Consider the following 20191-nt stretch of genomic DNA (forward strand, 5'->3'; position numbering starts at 1 on the left):
CAGAAGGGACGGGTTGCACCTCAGCAGACGAGGGACCAGCGTTCTGGCAGGCAGGTTTGCCACTGCTACACGGGTGTGTGTAAACTAAGTAGTGGGGGGGAGGGGATGAACTGGAAATATAAGAATGGAGTTAAAGGGAATGAGAGAATAAGAAAAGATAAGAAAGACAACAGTTAAAGGGGCAGTAAGATCAGGACGGGATCGAAGAGTATGGGCAAGTGCAATAGGAATTAATGTGAAAGGTGAGGGGAGTAAAAGTATTACTTTAAAAGGATTAAAAGTATTATATATGAATGCACGGAGTATAAGAAATAAAGTGGATGAGCTTGAGGCTCATTTGGGAATTGGCAAGTATGATTTTGTGGGAATAACAGATACATGGCTGCTAGAGGACCAGGGCTGGGAAATGAATATTCAGAGTATACATCCTATCGAAAGGACAGACAGGTTGGCAGAGGGGGGTGGGGTGGCTCTGTTGGTGAGGAATGAAATTCAGTCACTTGCAAGGGGGGACATAGAATCAGGAGATGTAGAGTCAGTATGGATAGAACCGAGAAACTGTAAGGGCAAAAAGACCTTGATGGGAGTTATCTACAGGCCCCCAAACAGTAGCCTGGATATAGGGTGCAAGTTAAATCGAGTTAAAATTGGCATGTCGCAAAGGTAATTCTGCGGTTGTTATGGGGGATTTTAACATGCACGTAGACTGGGAATATCAGGTTGGTACTGGACACCGAGAAAGGGAGTTTGTGGAGAGCCTCAGATGGATTCTTAGAGCAGCTTGTATTAGAGCCTACCAGGGAGAAGGCAATTCTGGATTTAGTGTTGGGTAATGAGCCAGATTTGATAAGGGAACTCGAGGTGAAGGAGCTATTAGGAGGTAGTGACCATAATATGATAAGTTTTAATCTACAATTTGAGAGGGAGAAGGGAGGATCGGAAGTGTCAGTATTACAGTTGAACAAAGGGGACTATGGAGCCATGAGGGAGGAGCTAGCAATAGTTGACTGGAAAGATACCCTAGTAGGGATGACAGTGGAACAACAATGGCAGGTATTTCTGGGAATAATACAGAAGGTGCAGGATCAGTTCATTCCAAAGAGGAAGAAAGGTTCTAAGGGGAGTAAGGGGCGACTGTGGATGACGAGGGAAGTCAAGGACAGTATAAAATTAAAAGAGAGGAAGTATAACATAGCAAGGATGAGTGGGAAGCCAGGGGATTGGGAGACTTTTAAGGAGCAACAAAAGATAACTAAAAAGGCAATACGGGGGGAAAAGATGAGGTACGAAGTTAAGCTAGCCAAAAATATAAAGGAGGATAGTAAAAGCTTTAGGTATGCGAAGAGGAAAAAATTAGTTAAGACCAAAATTGGGCCCTTGAAGACAGAAACAGGTGAAATTATTGTGGGGAACAAGGAAATGGCAGATGAGCTGAACAGGTACTTTGGATCTGTCTTCACTAGGGAAGACACAAACAATCTCCCAGATGTAATAGTGGCCAGAGGACCTAGGGTAACAAAGGAACTGAAGGAAATTCGCATAAGGCACAAAATGGTGTTGGGTAAACTGATGGGACTGAAGGTCCCCAGGGCCTGATGGTCCGCATCCTAGGGTACTTAAGGAGGTGGCTCTAGAAATCAATTATAAAAGATGAAATAGCGGCATATTTGGATGGCAGTGGCAGGATAGGTCCGAGTCAGCATGGATTTACGAAGGGGAAATCATGCTTGACTAATCTTCTGGAATTTTTTGAGAATGTAACTATGAAAATGGACATGGGAAAGCCAGTGGATGTAGTGTACCTGGACTTTCAGAAAGCCTTTGATAAGGTCCCACATAGGAGGTTAGTGTGCAAAATTAGAGCAAATGGTATTGGGGGTAGGGTACTGACATGGATAGAAAATTGGTTGGCAGACAGGAAACAAAGAGTAGGGATTAATGGGTCCTTTTCAGAATGGCAGGCAGTGACTAGTGGGGTACTGCAAGGCTCGGTGCTGGGACCGCAGCTATTTACAATATACATTAATGATTTAGATGAAGAGGTTAAAAGTAACATTAGCAAATTTGCAGATGACACAAAGCTGGGTGGCAGTGTGAAATGTGAGGAGGATGTTATGAGAATGCAGGGTGACTTGGACAGGTTGGGTGAGTGGGCAGATGCATGGCAGATGCAGTTTAATGTGGATAAATGTGAGGTTATCCACTTTGGTAGCAAGAACAGGAAGGCAGATTACTATCTGAATGGTGTCAAGTTAGGAAAAGGGGAAGTACAACGAGATCTAGGTGTCCTTATTCATCAGTCACTGAAAGTAAGCATGCAGGTACAACAGGCAGTGAAGAAAGCTAATGGCATGCTGGCCTTCATAACAACGGGAGCAAAGAGGTCTTTCTGCAGTTGTACAGGGCCCTGGTGAGACCACACCTGGAATATTGTGTACAGTTTTGCTCTCCAGATTTGAGGAAGGACATTCTAGCTATTGAGGGAGTGCAGCACAGGTTCACGAGGTTAATTTCCAGGATGGCGGGGCTGTCATATGTTGAAAGATTGGAGTGACTGGGGTTGTATACACTGGAATTTAGAAGGATGAGAGGGGATCTGATTGAAACATATAAAATTATTGAGGGATTGGACATGCTAGAGGCAGGAAACATGTTCCCGATGTTGGGGGAGTCCAGAACCAGAGGCTACAGTTTTAAGAATAAGGGGTAGACAATTTAGAACGGAGTTGAGGAAAAACTTTTTCACCCAGAGAGTTGTGGATCTGTGGAATGCTCTGTCTCAGAAGGCAGTGGAGGCCAATTCTCTGGATTCTTTCAAAAAGGAGTTAGATAGAGCTCTTAAAGATAACGGAGTGAAGGGATATGGGGAGAAGGCAGGAACAGGGTACTGATTGTGGATGATCAGCTATGATCACAGTGAATGGTGGTGCTGGCTTGGAGGGCTGAATGGCCTACTCCTGCACATATTGTCTATTGTAGAATTAAGTTGAAAAGGATTTTGATTCTGTCCGATTTTGGAGTTATGCTTGCCATCTTGTTCCAGAAATTCTAACAGGAAAATAGCTAAGGGAAGTGGCATATTCAGACTTTCAAAAGGCCTTTGCTTAATAATCTCGTGTTAAGGTTGTTCATTGTCATTCTTCACGATACAAGTGTAAAGGAGAACAAAATGATTGTTACTCCGGATCCAATACAGAATTTTAAAAAAAAACACAGTGAGAATAAATAACACAATAAATATAAATATAGATGCAATTCTATAAAACATAACTGAGCGCAGCTGTATATACATAAGATTAGCTTATATGCACAGACTGATTGTGTGTACATAAAATGATGTTGGCAATAGAGTATCTGTACTCAAGGTGAGTTTGACAGGATATGAGAGTAACAGTGACTCTTGGCAAGAGGAATGTGGCAGCTTATCAAAATTTACAGAACATGGGGATTTGGAAATAGTACGGATAGAGAATTGGTTAATTACAAAACCATAAGTTGATGTATTTTGGCCAGTCATTTTATGTTAAGTGTTTCTTAAAAGAAACTTACTGAAAGTGTGGATAAGTGAAGAATTATTTTGCTTTTATTCACAGGTTTAGAAGAAGAATCGTGTGGATGTGAATTATGCATCTATGTAGAACTGTGTTTACCTTACAGTGCTTTGGTTGTCATTGTTGAGTCACTTGTCAATATGTTTTTAGGGCATGGCATTCACCTTGGAAGAAAGACAGATCCTTGGCTTGCATGGGCTTCTGCCTCCTAAAATAGAAACACAAGATATTCAAGCAATGCGCTTTAAGAGGAACTTGGAAAAAATTCGAAACCCACTGACGAAGTAAGGCTCAGTTATTCCCTCATGTATTAGTCATAGTTACAGAGTACTATTACACGGAAACCTCATTGACTATCCACTCACCCCTTCAGGTATCTTCTGACCTATCAGTGGTATTGTAGAACTGAGGGAGGGTCTTGGACTATGCCTGTGTTTACATAGTAGATAACACAGTTATTTTTGTCTACAGTAGATTCATTTTACATGTATAATTCAAGACTGTGTGATATCATTTCCAGTACACAAGTTTAAAAGAGAATAAAATAACTCGTCCCCACCTTCAACAATTTGGCCCTTCCCACTTCCTTCAAACCCAGAGTGTCTCTTTGGCCACTCGCATGGTTGCTGGTTATTCTTGCTGTTTCCTCAGCTATGTGGAACAGTCTGAGTTTCAAGCCCACACCAGCATTGTTTCCCAGCTCTTCCTGCACTACATTTATGCTGCTTCTGGCACCCATGCTGAGCTAGTCAATTTCATCAACTTAGCCCCCAATTTCCCACTGCCCTGAAATTTACTTGGTCCATTTCAAACACCTCTCACCCCCTTCTCGATCTCCAGAAATGGAGACAGTCTATCTACTGATATCTTTTATAAATCCACTGACTCTCATAGCTATCTGGTCCATATCCCTTCCCACCCTGTCATTTGTAAAACTGCCATTCTCAGTTCCTCCGTTTCATTCTTGCTTTTCATTCCAGAACAACTGAGATGTCATCCTCCTTCAAAGAAAGGTTCTTCTTTCGCTGCCTCCACCATCAATGTTGCCCTCACCTGCATCTCTTCCATTTCGTGCACATCTGTCTTCACCCCATCCTCCTGCCACAACAGGTTCCTTTTGTCCTTACTTGCCACCCAATAAGCCTCCACATCCGGCACATAATTCTCTGTAACTTCTGCCGCCTCCGTCTGGATTCCACCACCAAAAGCATCTTTCCCTTCACCGCCCTACTTTCCGCTTTCTGCAGGGATTGCTTCCTACACAACTCCCTTGTCCACTTGTCCCTCCCATTGATTTCTCACCTGGTACTTGTCATTGCAAATGGAACAAGTGCCACAGCTGTCCCTACATCACCTCCCTCGGGGGCCCCAAACAGTCCTTCCAGGTGAGATGACACTTCACCTGCAAGTCTGTTGGGGTCATCTACTGTATCCAGTGCTGCTGGTGTGGTCTCCTGTATGTTGGTGAGACCCAACGTAGATTGGGAGACGGCTTCGTCAAGGACCTTCACTCCGACCATTACAAAAAGCAGAATTTCCTGATGGCTACCATTTCGATTCTATTTCTCATTCCTATTCTGACATGTCGGTCCATGGCCTCCTCTACTGCCACTGTAGGATAACGCAATTGGTGACAATGTACCTGTTTCAAAACCACCGACATTGAGTGAAGATTTCATTTTAGACCATGAGACATAGGAGCAGAATTAGGCCATTTGGTACATTGAGTCTGCTCCACCATTCAATCATGGCTGATGCTGTTTTCCCCTCCTCAGCCCAGCTCCCTGGCCTTCTCTCTGTAACCTTTGATATTGTGTCCAATCAAGAACCTATCAAACTCTGTCTTAAATATTCCCAATGACGTGGCCTCCACAGCTGTCTGTGGTAACAAATTCCACAAATTCATCACCCCCGGCTAAAGAAATTTCTCCACATCTTTGTTTTAAATGGATGCCCCTGTATCCTGAGGTTGTGCCCTCTTGTCCTAGACTCCCCCACCATGGGAAACATCCTCTCCACATCTACTCTGTTGAGGCCTTTCAACATTCGAAAGACTTCAATGGGATGCCCTTCATCCTTCTATATTCCAGCGAGTACAGACCCAGAGCCATCAAACATTCCTCTGATGAAAATCCTTTCGTTTCTGGATTCCTCCTTGTAAACCTTCTCAGGACCCTGTCCAATGCCAGCACATCTTTTAGATGAGAAGCCAAAAACTGTTCCCAATATTTAAGGTGAGGCCTCATCATTGCCTTATAAAACCTCAGCATCACAACCCTGTGCTTGTATTCTAGATCTCTTCAAATGAATGCTAACATTGTATTTGCCGCCTAATCTTTAGGGTGTTCTACACAAGGACTCTCAAGTCCCTCTGCATCTCAGATTACTTGATTTTCTCTGTTTAGAAAATAGCCCGCACATGTATTTCTACTACCAAAGTGAATGACCATGTATTTTCCAACATTGAATTTCATTTGCCACTTTCTTGCCCATTATCCTAATCTGTCCTTCAGGTGTAGGTGCAGGTGATCAAGGGAATCAGATTTATTCTCCCATTTGTGCAGGTGATCAAGGGAATCATTTATTCTCCCATTCTACACTCACAGGGCACTTTTTTAGGTGCATCCTGTACCTAATAAAGTGGCCACTGAGTGTATATTCACGGTCTTTTGCTGCTGTAACCTCTCTACTTCAAGGTTCGATGTGTTGTGCATTCAGAGATGGTTTTCAGCACATCACTTTTGTAAAGAATCCATCTGCAGTCTATCTGTTTCCTCAACACTACCTGCCCCTCCACCAATCTTTGTATCATCTGCAAACTTGGCAACAAAGCTGTCTATTTCATCATCTAAGTCATTGATATACAGCATAAAGAGAAGTGGTCCCAGCACCAACCCGTGGAGTACCACTAGTCACTGGCAGCCAACCAGAAAAGGATCCTTTTATTCCCTCTCGCTGCCTCCTACCAATCAACCAATGCTCTAGTCATGCCAGTAACTTTCCTGTAACATCACTGACTCTTAACTTGGTAAGCAGCCTCGTATGTGGCACCTTCTCAAAGGCCTTCTGAAAATCCAAATATACAATATCCACTGCATCTCTATTATCTATCCTACTTGTAATCTCCTTAAAAAATTCCAACAGGTTTGTCAGGCAAGATTTTCCTGAAGGAAACCATGCTGAGTTTGTCCTATCTTGTCCTGTGTCACCAAGCACACCGTAACTTCATCCTTAACAATTGACTCCAACGTCTTCCCAACTACTGAAGTCAGGCTAACATCTATAATTTTCTTTCTGCTGCCTTCCTCCTTTCTTAAAAGAGTGGAGTGACATTTGTAACTTTCCAGTCCTCTGACATCATTCCAGAGTCCATTGATTTTTTTTTCCTCCATAATCTCTACTGCTACCTCTTTCAGAACCCTAGGGTGCAGTTCATCTGCTCCGGGTGACTTGTGTACCCTTGGGTCTTTCAGCTTTTGAGCACCATCTCCTTTGTAATAGTAACTGCACTCACTTCTCTTCCCTTCAAAATCTGACAGACTGATGCATAATACTCATTTAGTTCATTTGCCATCTCCTTGTCCTCCATTATTAGTTCTCTGGCCTCATTTTCCGGTGTTCCTATATGTACTCATCTTCATTTCATTTCCAATTCTCTGGCTGCTGTCTCCATCATCATTTGTCCTTGTCTTTCTCTTGCTTTCTTCCCTTCAATCTTTCCCAAAAATACCATGCATTCTAACTCCTCTTTCCTGATCACAAGTTACGTTGCCTTTTCATGATCTCATACATTATTTCTCTTTTTGTGTATGCGCTGTTCATGACATCCTTGTTAGATATTAGTTTTGTCCATGACATTCTTTGCATCCTCCTCAAAAACCACATCTCTGCTGCTACAATTCATTTCCTCACGTTACCAGATATTGTCCAACATTCTGAGCCATATAACATAACTGGATAAACATAATATTTCAGTACTCTGAGGTGGGTTGTCATGCCTAGTTTTGTATTGGTCAGTATGCTCTTCATTCTCGTAAAGGTATCTTTTGCCATCCCTATTCTTCTTTTGATGTCCAAGTCGCACCTGCCATCTGATGTCACCCAGCTTCCTAAGTAGCAAAAGTTCTGTACTTGTTTTATGTCTTCCCCATTTATTCTCAGCCTGCAGATAGGATTCTCCTTTTTGGATATCACAACATTCTGTCTTTTTGCAATTGATAGACCCATTTTTGCACTTTCTTCAACAATTATATCAATTAAATTTTGTAGTTCTTCCTCCCTGCTTGCAATTAACTCAGTGTCGTCTGCATATCTGAAATTATTGATGTTTTCACCGCCAACTTTGATTCCCAAGATGTCTCTTATTTTTTGTAATATTGTTTCACTGTACACATTAAACAAATCAGGGGAGAAAACACACCCTTGTCTAATGGCTCTCTTGATTTTCGTAAACTGACTCACTTCTCCATCTATTCTTACAGCAGCAGTTTGATCACAGTACAGATTTCTGATTAGGCAGAGGTCTTTCGAATCTAGATCTAGAGTTTTCTATAATGTTTCAAATAACTTATTGTGCTTTACTTTATCAAGTGCTTTTGTGTAGTCAATAAAACAAACAAATCTCTTTGCACTTGAATAGCTCGTTCTGATGGTATCCTTAACATCAATATGGCATTTCTTGTACCTTTGTCTTTCACAAAACTACATCGTTCTTTGCCTATGTTGCCCCCTGGTAAGCCTCAGGCTCGCTCAACTTGCTTTCATCTAGGGGGAGCAGCCTTCGGCCCCACCTAACTGGGTAATCAAGTTTGTGTGGATACTGTGGCATGTACCCCACCCCACCAAGTAACAGACAATACACCATATGTGATTAAATGATTACACTTTATAGATCTTGCTGGAACTTTGTAATTAATAGAGATAAAAATATAAAAGGAAAATAAAAGGTGCCAAACTTAGCAATGTTCAACCACTTCATGCACAACAGTTGGAGCTCAATTAACGGAGTCTTCTTTCCACCATTCGATCCCCTCTGACCCCCTCAACCTGCCGCCTGGGACCAACCACAGTGGTCAGCCAGTTGCTCCACACGAGTCTGTCTTCATCTCCTCTCCTCGCCGAAGACCCTGGGCCTCAGACTCCCACTCAGGGTTGGTCCCGCCGCCCAGGGTCACTGCATCGCGTCTCCTCTGTCTGTCCCTAACACGCCTTTTGCGCCAAAACCCGCGAAACACAATAGCTTACAGACACACAAGAAAGAATAACATCTATCCCAAATGTTTTGTTCCCTCTGTTTTTAATAATATCACCCAAACAAGCGGAGCGAGAGAGAACTCCTGACATCGCAATTATTATTACAGAAAAGTCATTTTAATTATAACATAACAAAGAAGCCATTTTCTTAGCCTTCGCAGTAACATAAAAGAAGAAACCCCTTACACCTATTTCAGCTTGTATCTTACTTTTAGCTCTTATCATCAAAATTCTTAGAAGTATCTTAGTGATATGACTCATTAAACTTATGGTCCTATGTAATTCACATTCTATTGCTCCAGCTTTCTTAGGAAGAGTGATAAATACTTTTTTTTTTCATCTCTTCTGGTATTATTCCAGTCTCATAATTGTCATTGACTAAATTAGTAAGTTTTTCAATTCCATAATCTTCAAGGGCAATAATTTTTTCTATTACTAATTCATCAGGACCTGCTGCCTTTCCTTGCTTCATCTTATTTATTGCATTATGAACTTAAGATTTTAAAATACTTGGACCTTCAATGTTTTTCTTAATTTCTGGTTTTTCGCCTCCATCGTCTTCAAACAATTCGTGAATATACTCAGTCCATCTGTTCATCATCTCATCCTTTGCTTTCAAACATTCACCAGAAGAACAGAGGAGCTTTTTACCAGTGATATTCTTGATTTGTTGATGTAACCTTTTTGGATCAGTAATAGGGATTCTTTCTATTTGCTCACATTCCTGGTTTAACCATTCTTCTTTGGCTTTTTGACATAAGCTTTTAACTTTTTTATCGAAGGACTTATATTCAATAGGATTTGCTTTCTTCCGTCTCCTTTCTTCCATTAGATTTTTGATTTTGTCTGTCATCCATTTATTCTTTGTGCTTTTTTCTTTTTTAGGAATCAGTGACTTTGCTGATTCTACCAAGGCATCCTTTAGAGAGTTAAATTTCATTTCTACATGATTGCTATCATCTTCAACAGATTCTATTTTTAGACTTTGAAATCTATTCCTTACTTCAATTGTAAATTTTTGTCTTAAGTTTTCTTCTTTAATTAATTGTGAGTAGTCAAGGGATTGTTGAGGTTTTTGCTTCTTTAGTTTTTTAAGTTTTACTTTTACATGACATACTACTGGGTTATGGTCACTATTACAGTCTGCACCTGGATATGTTTTGCATTGAGTCACTGAGTTTTTAAATCTTTGGTTTATAGTAATAAAGTCAATTTGATTTCTGGTGCTATCACCTGGACTTTTCCAGGTCCACAAGCATCTTGGATGGTTTTTAAAGTAGATATTCATAATGACCTGATTATTCATCTTGCACCATTCTACCCATTTCTCACCTTTCATTTCTTGCCCCTAGTCCAAATTTTCCTATAGTATTTCAATCAGCTCCTTGTCCTACTTCAGCATTTAGATCTCCCATGACAATAACAATATCTTGAGATTTGCATCCATTCTTTGCTTGTTCAAGCTCTTCATAGAATTTTTCTATATCTTCATTTGTTCCACCTGTTGTTGGTGCGTATACCTGTATAATTGCTAAATCAAGTGGTTGCCCTCTGAATCTAACAAGGAGCATTCTTTCTGATATTGCCCAATGTTCTAAAACAATTTTTGCCATGTTTTCATCCATAAAAATTCCTACTCCATTAGTATGAGATGTTCCACAAGAATAAACTAGTGTTTTATTTCTAATCTGACATGTTCCAGCACCTATCCAATGAACTTCGCTAATTCCAGTGATAATCTTTAGTCTTTCCATTTCATTTATCACATTGTCCCATCTTCCTGCTTAATATAGGGTTCTTGCATTCCAAGTGGCAATAATTTTCTTTTGTGTTACTTTAATTTTATGAGCAGTAGCTTGATGACGGCAGGAGATCCCCTGCTGGCCAGAATCAACCCTACTGAAGGAAACATCTTCAGAGTTGTCTTGAAGATCCTCTTGACGCTGTTGTTGTGTGATACATTTTGTGAGTTTGACCATGGTTTTCTTAGCAAATTGCAACGGTGGTTTGCTATTGCCTACCATTGGGCAAACTAAAGAAATCTCCATTTCTCTTCCCAAATGTCCATCCGCCTATACTATAGCCATTGATATTTGAGGTCGTAGCTCATCCGCCTTCTCCATCATAAGTTCAGTTACTGAACCTGCTGGATCTGTCGTTGGCCTTTGCTCGTATCCTGAGCAGGAACACTTGCAGGTGCTACTGTTCTGGATCAGAGCGGCCCTGGGAGCAATGAATGACTAAGGGGTAACTCCACTTTCCCCAAAGCTCTGTAAGTCAGAGCCTCATCACCGGTTGCAGATTAGAGTCATACCCAGGACTGAAACTTGGAACCTACCCTCGCCTCTGCCTGTTGAGCCAAAGCCATCCCACTTTGACTCAGTCCGCTCTGCCGATGGCCGCTTCGCTAGACGAAACTTCTTTTATAGTACTCTAGCTGACCGACTGTCCACCTTAATATTGTTTACTAGCTTGCTTTCATATATTATCTTCTCCCTCCTAATGATTCTTTTAGTTGATTTCTGTAGGTTTTTAAAAGCTTCCCAATGCTTTATCTTTCCACTAATTTTTTGCTTTGTTGTATGCCCTCCCTTTTGCTTTTACATTAGTTTTGACTTCCCTTGTGAACCAGATTGTACTATTTTGCCATTTGAGTATTTTTTTAATTTTGGAGTACATCTATCCTGCACCTTCCACATGTTTCTCGGAAACTCACACCATTACTGCACTGCTGTCATCCCTGCTAGTATCTTCTTCCAATTTACTTTGGCCAACTCCTCTCTCGTACCACTGTAATTTCCTTTACTCCACTGAAATACTGCTGTGTCAGATTTACTTCTCCATTTCAAATTTCAAGTTGAACTCAATCATATTGCAACACACAAAATGCTGGAGGAACTCAACAGGCCAAGCAGCAGCTATGGAAAATAGTACAGTTGATAATTTGGGCGAAGACACTTCACAGGACAGAAACGTTGGTCCAAAATGTTGACTATACTCTTTTCTATAGATGCTGCCTGGCGTGCTGAGTTCCTCATGCATTTTGTGTACGTTACTTGGATTTCCAGCATCTGCAGATTTTCTCTGGTTTGCCATTCATATTGTGATCACTGCCTCCAAAGGCAGTGATGAACCCCCTCATCACTTCCAGTTCATTACATAACACCCAATCCAGTATAGCTGATCCCATGGTAGGCTCAAAGACAAACTGCTCTAAAAAGCAATCTCGTAAGCATTCAACAAGCTCACCCTCTTGAGATCCATTACCAACCCGATTTTCCCAGTCGGCCTGCATGTTGAAATCTCCCATGGCTACTATAACATTGCCCTCTGGACGCGTCTTTTCTATTTCCTATTGTAAACTGTGGTCCACATCCCAGCTGCTATTGGGAGGCCTGTATATAACTGCCATCAGGGTCCTTTTACCCTTGCCATTTCTTAACTCAACCCACAAGGATTCGACATCTTCCAATCCTGTGTTGTATCTTTCCACTGACTTGATGCCATTCTTTATCAGCAGAGCCACGCCACCCACTCTGTCTACCTTCCTGTCCCTCCGATACAGCATGTAACCTTGGACATTCAGCTCCCAACTACAACCATCCTTCAGCCATGATTCAGTGATGTCCACAACATCATACCTGACAATCTGTAAAAGTGCAACAAGATCATCCACCTTATTTCTTTAAGAGAAGTAAGAGGCTGGTTTGACATGTTGACATAATTATGTAAAGGATTTTTTAGTTTGCTTTGTGTTCAGTTTTCTCGGTGTTCAATAAATCTGTTGCTATGGCTTTCCCGAAACATAACATGCTTCTAGCACTTTATTTGCGAAAACCTGCAGTGGTGACCCTGATGATGTAGGACGATTCTAGAGTTATTGAACATGTTGGCCAATGCAGTGGCATTGCAGTTGCAACACAACGTGTATTTCTATGTAGTTGAGTTGCTCAGAAACTCCATGGCAGCAAGAGTGTCGAGCCTACCAGAACACAATAAATACTGATCACTGAAAACTCACCTTTTACAGACTTTTGGACTATTGGAGTCTGATCACAGCAAACAGTTGCTCTACTTGCCCGGCCTCGACGATGGTAAGGCTTCGGATCTATTGGACCACATGCCGTCTCTCCTGGGAAATCACCATCCTTGTTTCACTTTGAAAGAACTCTTCATGCAGCGAATGCCTGATCAAGTTTGCTTAGCCCTCGCTTATGCAACTGCGATGGACTACAGGGAGCTTGCTAAAATGGCTGATAGTCTACACTCAGCTAGGCAGCAGTGTATCATTCCTTCTCCTTTCTCTGCCTCAATAAGCCTGGTCAGCAAGGCCCCCAACATGAGGACGATTGCAGCTGCAAAACAGATAATGCCAGGCCTGTATTTTCACCACACTTGCTTTGGTAGGAACACTAGGAAGTGCTGACTGCCTTGCAGCTTCGACAGCACTAGTGCATCGGGACATCAGAGGTCTATGAACACCATGGGTTCCAGCTGCCAGGGTTATCTCCTGTTCATTATGATACTCTTCTTGTGTGACATAGGTGCTCAAGTAAGTGTGCTGCTGGCACCACCCATTGACGAATAGGTAAAGATTGTTAAAACTTTGCTGAGGTCACCAACGGCACAAGATCTTGATCTACGGGACATGACAGGTGACGCTCTGCTTTTATGGGCAACGTTATGCTTGGGACTTCATCCTGGCCAATGTGGCTAGACCTCTGCTTTGTGTGGATTTCCTGTGTGCTCAAGGACTGTAAGTTGATCTTGAGAACTGCCAGCTTGTGGATGTCAAGGGCTTTGGGTGGTTACCCTGCTGCCCCAGTAAGTTCCCCACAATGGCACTCTCAAGCGTATGCACCACTGCATGTGAGTTTACTTGACTGCTGGTTGAATTCCCAAACCTCTCATTCTCCATGACAGTCACGAAACATGGGGTGGAGCGCCACGTTTCTGCAACTGGCCCACCAGTCCATGCCTATGTGTGTAGACTGGATGCAGAAAAGCTGGCAAAGGTGAAGGCTGAGTTTGCCATCGTGGAAAACTTGGCATTGTACACCAGTTGAATACCCCTTGGTCTTCACCCCTCCATATGGTCCCCAAGTCTGATAGTGGTTACCGCCCATGTGATTACCGACGCCATATCGAGGCCACCATACTGATCATTCCCCGGTCCCACACATCCAAGACTTTTCAGCACATTTAGCTGGAAAGTCCATTTTCTTCCAGAGTTGATTTAGTTAGGGGCTGCTATCAGGTGCCTGTGTGTTCGGAGGACATTCCCAAAAACAGCTGTGATGACTCTATTTGGCCCCTCTGAGTTTCTGTGCTTGCTGTTTTGTCTGAAAACTGCAGCACAGACTTTCCAACGGCTGATGGACTCTGTACTAAAAGACTTGGATTTTCTTTTGTTTACCTGTGCATATTTGTTGCCAATGCATCCAAACCCTAAGGTTGTCATAGCTGGGAGTGGTAATGGGGGGCAATGGGGATAAGCTCCCACTACCTACAAATGGCGTGTGTCTCTAACAGCCTCTGACAACCAAGTCTAACACTTGGCCTTCACGTGTGGCTTAGCTACTAGGCCCAGCAGAACTGTTTCTACTGACAAGAGAAGGGGCAAGGGCAGATCATTGGCGCCTCAAAACCGGTTGCTTCAGGCAGGTGGGGCTCCTCAGCCCTTGGACGGCAGCCCGCGGAGGAGAAGGAAAACTCTGGTTTTAAATCTCCTCTGCCTTGTGGCCATGCCCACCCACGGGAAAGGCCTCGGGAGTAAACCCCGAGGAAGAAATCTGAAGCTGGGGTCCCTAAGGCAGTTTGATGATGTTTACGACTTCACTCTGGCAACCTCTGTGCCAATACTGATGCCAAGCTGTATTGGTGCTTGCCCTTCCCTTGGACTATATCAGTGACGTGGAGAGGGGGATCCCGCTACATGGGCCACAGCCGGTTCTTCAAATCTTCCCACTCAGGCTTGCACCCTGGAGAGGACACAGTCTACCAGAGGCACTAACCCATGATCCCCTGCGACTGATGGCTGCTTACTACTGCATCCAATTCCAACACTTATCCCATCTCTGCACACTTTTCAAGTGCTTAAGCCAGCATGGGTTGAATATTAACCCTGCTAACCCTGCTAAATGCCAGTCTGGGTTGTCAACCATTGACTTTCTCAGCCATTGCATCTCCACAGAAGGTGTGAAACCCCTCCCATCAAAAGTAGCCGCTGTTAAGGATTTTCCACTGTCCCTACTACTAAAGTACTACAGGAGACTTTCGGCATGGTGAATTTCTTTTTCTGCTTCATTCCACAAGCTGCTGAACTTGTGCTTCCCCTGTATAGTGCACTTAAAGACAATACCCCTAATCAAGTGCTTAACTGGTCAGTGGGCGTGACCATGGTGTTTGATGACACCAGACAAGCTCCCCATAGCCATTACTACTGACACTTCAGACTATGCTGTGGGTGCTGTCTACAAACAGTTGGTCAGAGTTGTGTGGCACCCACTTGCCGCTTTCAGTCACCAGCTCGGTCCCCCACCCCTGAAAGGAACTACAGCATGTTTAACCATGAACTTCTCGGCCTGTCCACTAATTTCGTTTTCTACTAGAGGGTTGCCATTTCACAGCATTTGTGACCATAAACCCCTCGTGTACACGATGGCCAAAATGTCAGACCTTTGGTCTGCACGGCAACAGCGCCAACCTGCCTATATATCCGAGTTCATAACTGATATTCAACAAGGGGAAGAATAATGCTGTGCTTGATTACCTCTCATGGCCAGCCACAGAGGCCATGCACATAGGGGTTGACAATGCCAGCACGGTAGCCAATCAAGCCAGAAGTCCAGGCTTACAGAACAGCATCATGGGCTGTGGTTGGCTGATAGTAAGTTCGGGGAAGTTGGGGTTTCTCTTCTATGCAATGTCTCAACCGATCACCCTTGCTCCATCGTGCCTACAAACTGTGATTTTGACTCCATTCATGGCTTCTTGCAACCGGGCCAGAAGGCTTCACAGAAACTGGTTGCACTAAAGTTTGTGTGGCATGGCCTTCGAAAAGACGTATATGATTGGACTGCAAGCCTGTGTGGAGTGCCAGCAGGCAAAAATTAACTGTCATGTTCAGGTGCCATTGGCACCTTTTGAGGTCCCTGAGTGATGGTTTGACCATGTCAAAACGTACCTTGTTGGGCCTCTTCTTTCCACCCCCCCCACCCCCAAACTGTGGTTTCACACACCTCCTTACCAAGGTGGACTGTACCACTAGGTGGCCAGAGGTTGTCCCTCTAGCATCAACAATGGCTGCAGATGTGGCTTGGGCATTCATCAGCACCCCATCTGATATTTCCTCTGACTACAGTCCTGAATTCATATCAAACCTCTGGGCTACGATGGCCCAGTACCTCAGTGTTAAGCTACATCACGCCATGACCTATCATCCACAATCCAACAGCCTATGCAAGTAGGTTCACCACTCCTTAAGGGCTGCTCTGAGGGCTTTCCTGACTGATGCACGTTGCCATGATCGTCTCCTGTGGGTCTTGGGCTCAGAACAGCCCCAAAAAGAGGATAGTGGTAGTCCGTGGCTGAGCTGGCATGTGGAAAGCCGTTAAGAGTGCCAGGTGATTTCTTTCCTGATACTGCGACCACCTGGTTGGCTCCGAATGGCATTCCATCCTCCTCAGTAAGTTCAGGAATTTCCACCCTCCTCAGGAATTAAGGGTTATGGAGTAAAGGCAGTTAGGTGGAGATGAGTCCACAGTCAGATCAGCCATGATTTTATTGAATGCCGGAGCAAGCTTGATGGGCCAGGTGGCCTACTCCTGCTCCTATTTCTTATGTTCTTATCATGGCGTACAGCACTCTTCGGTTGACCTACATTCTGCATTGTTCGTTTTCATCCGCCATTATGCAAACCAACATCCTCTTAGGCCCCTTATGATGGCCTGTTCTGTATTTTGGAACAGTGAGAAAAGACTTTTATTATAGATAACAGAGGTAAACCTGGACATATTTCAATAGATCGCCTTAAACTGGCCCACCAAGATTTGGAGGATTCAGTTACCGTGCTCCCTGCCGTCACAATGTGACCATGAATGTGTTACCACATCTGTGCCAGAGCTAGAGGCACCTGCTGTTCCTCCACCCTTGGAATATAGGACCTGAGTTGGGCGGCTTTTCTGAGATCGGACAGGTTCAATGCTGGTTTTAGTGAATTCTGAGGGGCCTGTGTAGGGTAACGTATAGATACAAATGTACATAATTCCCAGCCATAAGACATAGGAGCAGAATTAGGTCATCTGGCTCATCGAGTCTGCTCCATCATTCAATCATGGTTGATCCGTTTTTTTAATCTCCTCCTCAACCTCATTTCCTGGCCTTCTCTCCATAACTTTTGATGTCCTATCAAGAACCTATCAATCTCTGCCTTAAATACGCCCAGTACCTGGGAGGTCCTGCTTCTCAGCTTTCTACCTAGCTCCCTAAATTCCCTTTTCAGGACCTCATTGCTTTTCCTTCCTATGTTATTGGTACCGATATGTACTAAAACATCTGGCTGCACCCCTCCTTCTCCAAAGTGTTGTGGACACGATCTGAGGCATCCCTGACCCTGGCACCTGGGAGGCAGTGTATCATCCACAGCAGGGGTGTCAAACTCATTTTAGGCCACGGGCTGGATAAGGCAAAATGTGACTTCCTGCGGGCCAGATCAGCTGTGCACGCGCAAATGCATGCATGCCTGCTCCCACAGTTTTTGTTGCCTTTGTTTTTTCAACCTGCTGTCATGTGTCTCAGTCTCTGCTGTAACTACAAAGTGTTTCACTTTACGAATTTCGTTTCTTATGAAGGAGATTGCCTAACAAGCATTATTTTTATGATTGGTATTAACTACAAGAAAGTTGTGATGGGAGAGAGAAAAAACAATGCTATTTTGGCTAAGATTGTTTTGGGAGCCACACTCTTTCCATTAATGAACCATTTGAAATCGAACATTAGCAAACACAAATGTAGACCTAATGAAACAAGTTGTAAATGTAGGCTGTACAACTGCACCTAATTTTTATTAGCCTGCTTCCAGCAACCAAACTCAGACAATGAACACAGTTAGCTTCTCATTTTTATTGATCACATTTACAATAATAGAATAGTCAGAAAATGAATGAATCACAATATTATGACACTCAATATTTCATAATGCATTTTGCTTGCATGTCGCTGTGCATCGAACAGTGTCACTCATTTTTCACTTGCTGCTTCCAGACACCTAACATCTCTTGGCTTTAACCAGCCTGTCAACATCAGGGACCAGTTTCTGGGCAGTTGTGATTTTCATAATGTTATTTAGATGTTTATGTGTCAGCTGCGAGCGCAGTTTGGATTTGTTAATGTTCATTATGGAGAATGCCTGCTCACAGAGATATGCTGTCCCGAACATGCAAAGGATCTTTGAGGCAAAGTCTGTCATCTTGGGGTATATCAGTCCCAGGTATTGATAGAATGAGTCCAGACTCTCAGTCTCAAATTTATATTTCAAAGCTGAGTTATGCTGAATTTCAATTAGTTCCATTTGGAGTTCCTCTGGCACATCTGATGCTGCATTGATGGCAAACGGCGAGCAAAATAGTGAGAATTCCTTCTCGAGCTGAGTGAAGACTTGGAAACAATTCTGAAACTCACTTTTCAGCTGTGATATTTTGCCCTTGTACCTGTCAATGTTGTCATTATTCCCATGAGTGACACGCACGGACTGCAAAGAGGGGAAATGAGCTGGGTTGCTCTGGGATAGTTGCATCTCCCACAGGCCTAATTTAATTTGAAAGGCACGAATCCTGTCGTCGTATTCCGTAACAAGTTTATTGCGGCCTTGCATGTTAGCATTAAGCACATTTAAGTGCTCTGTTATATCCACCAAAAATGCAAGATCATGAAGCTAGTCTGGGTCATTCAACTCTGCCACTGGCTTCCCTTTCTCATTCATGAATAGTCCAACTTCCACACGTAATTGAATAAAAATGTTTGAGCACAACCCCTCGGCTCAACCAGCAGACCTCAGTGTGGTAGGGTAGGCCGTGTCCAATTTTACTTTCAGACAAAAGAGTGTCAAATTGCCGATGGTTGAGTCCCTTGGCTCTAATAAAATTAACCGTTTTGATTACTACATCCATGACATTGTCCATTTTCAGGCTCCTGCTACATAATGCCTCTTGGTGTATAATACAATGAAAATTCCAGAATTCCTGCTCTGGATTCCCTGTCTGAACTTCCTCTCTGAGTTTCGCAACAACACCTGACTTTTTTCCGACCATGGATGGTGCGCCATCTGTTGCCACGCTGACAGCGTGACTCCAGTCAACCCCCAGCCTGTCCAAGGCCTTGACGAGGCTGGGGAAAACGTCGTTCGCCGTTGTGGTGTTTGTCATGGGCACCATCTCCACAGACTCCTTGGTGACGGTCAAAGATGCATCAACACCATGAATAAATATTCCCAATTGAGCTACATCAGTCACGCCGGTGCTCTCATCAATTGCAATAAAGAAAAGACTTTGTCTTTTAGTTGACTGTTCAAATCTCCTGCAAGGTCCCCGATTCTCTCTGCCACAGTATTTCTTGACAAGCTGATATTACCAAAAGCCTGTCTCTTCTCAGGGCACACCAGCTCAGCCGCCGTCAGCATGCATGCTTTGATGAATTCCCCCTCTGAGTATGACTTCGACGCGGCAGCTATTTTGTTGGCAATAATATAGCTGGCCTTGACAGCTCCATCATGAGTCTTGACTTTTGGTGAACACTGATTGCTATTTTTTCAGAGCTGCTTCAAGCTCGTTTACCTTTTGCGTTCTGAGTCGTCCTGTGTACTTGTCATATTTTTCTCCGTGTGACGTCTCATAGTGTTGTTTGATATTGTACTCTTTTCCCAGAGCCACTTGTTGTGAGCATATCAGACACACTGGTTTGCCGTTGACCTCACAGAAGAAAAAACGATCTTTCCAATTATTGTTGAATATCTGACCTCCGATGTCAACTTTTCTTGGAAAGCATTTTGAACCACAGCAGCAAACAGTCTCAGCCTTGCTACAGGTGTTACTTACCTGAGTACCCTGTGTTTATACTGTGTCTGACAACGTAAGTGGGGCCCTAGTGGTCTTCAGTGCAGGGTGGTAGGTGCTTATGCACAGCAGGTGGTTAACTGCTGCCTATTGTTTTCTAAGTACACACAACAAGCTGCCGGCACAGCAGGCAGCACAGACAGCGGTGGGAGAGAGAGCGGCTGCCATACAGATACATAATAAATGGTCGTGAATATACTTTTTTTTCCCCCAAATCATCCCGAGGGCCGGATTGGACCCCCTTCGCGGGCTGGTAATTTGACACCCCTGATCCAC

General features: G+C 43.4%; 1 protein-coding gene across 1 annotated transcript in view; it reads left to right on the top strand.

Annotated features, from left to right (window-relative positions):
- me2 (malic enzyme 2, NAD(+)-dependent, mitochondrial) overlaps window positions 1-20191 on the top strand; it is a 108250-nt gene that overhangs the window by 27545 nt on the left and 60514 nt on the right. The window contains exon 3 of the mRNA XM_072252193.1: window positions 3702-3835. Within this exon, the coding sequence (XP_072108294.1) occupies window positions 3702-3835 (134 nt within the window). The remainder of the gene's footprint in view (window positions 1-3701; window positions 3836-20191) is intronic.

Source organism: Mobula birostris, chromosome 3, assembly GCF_030028105.1.
Source record: "Mobula birostris isolate sMobBir1 chromosome 3, sMobBir1.hap1, whole genome shotgun sequence".
NCBI lineage: Eukaryota > Metazoa > Chordata > Chondrichthyes > Myliobatiformes > Myliobatidae > Mobula > Mobula birostris.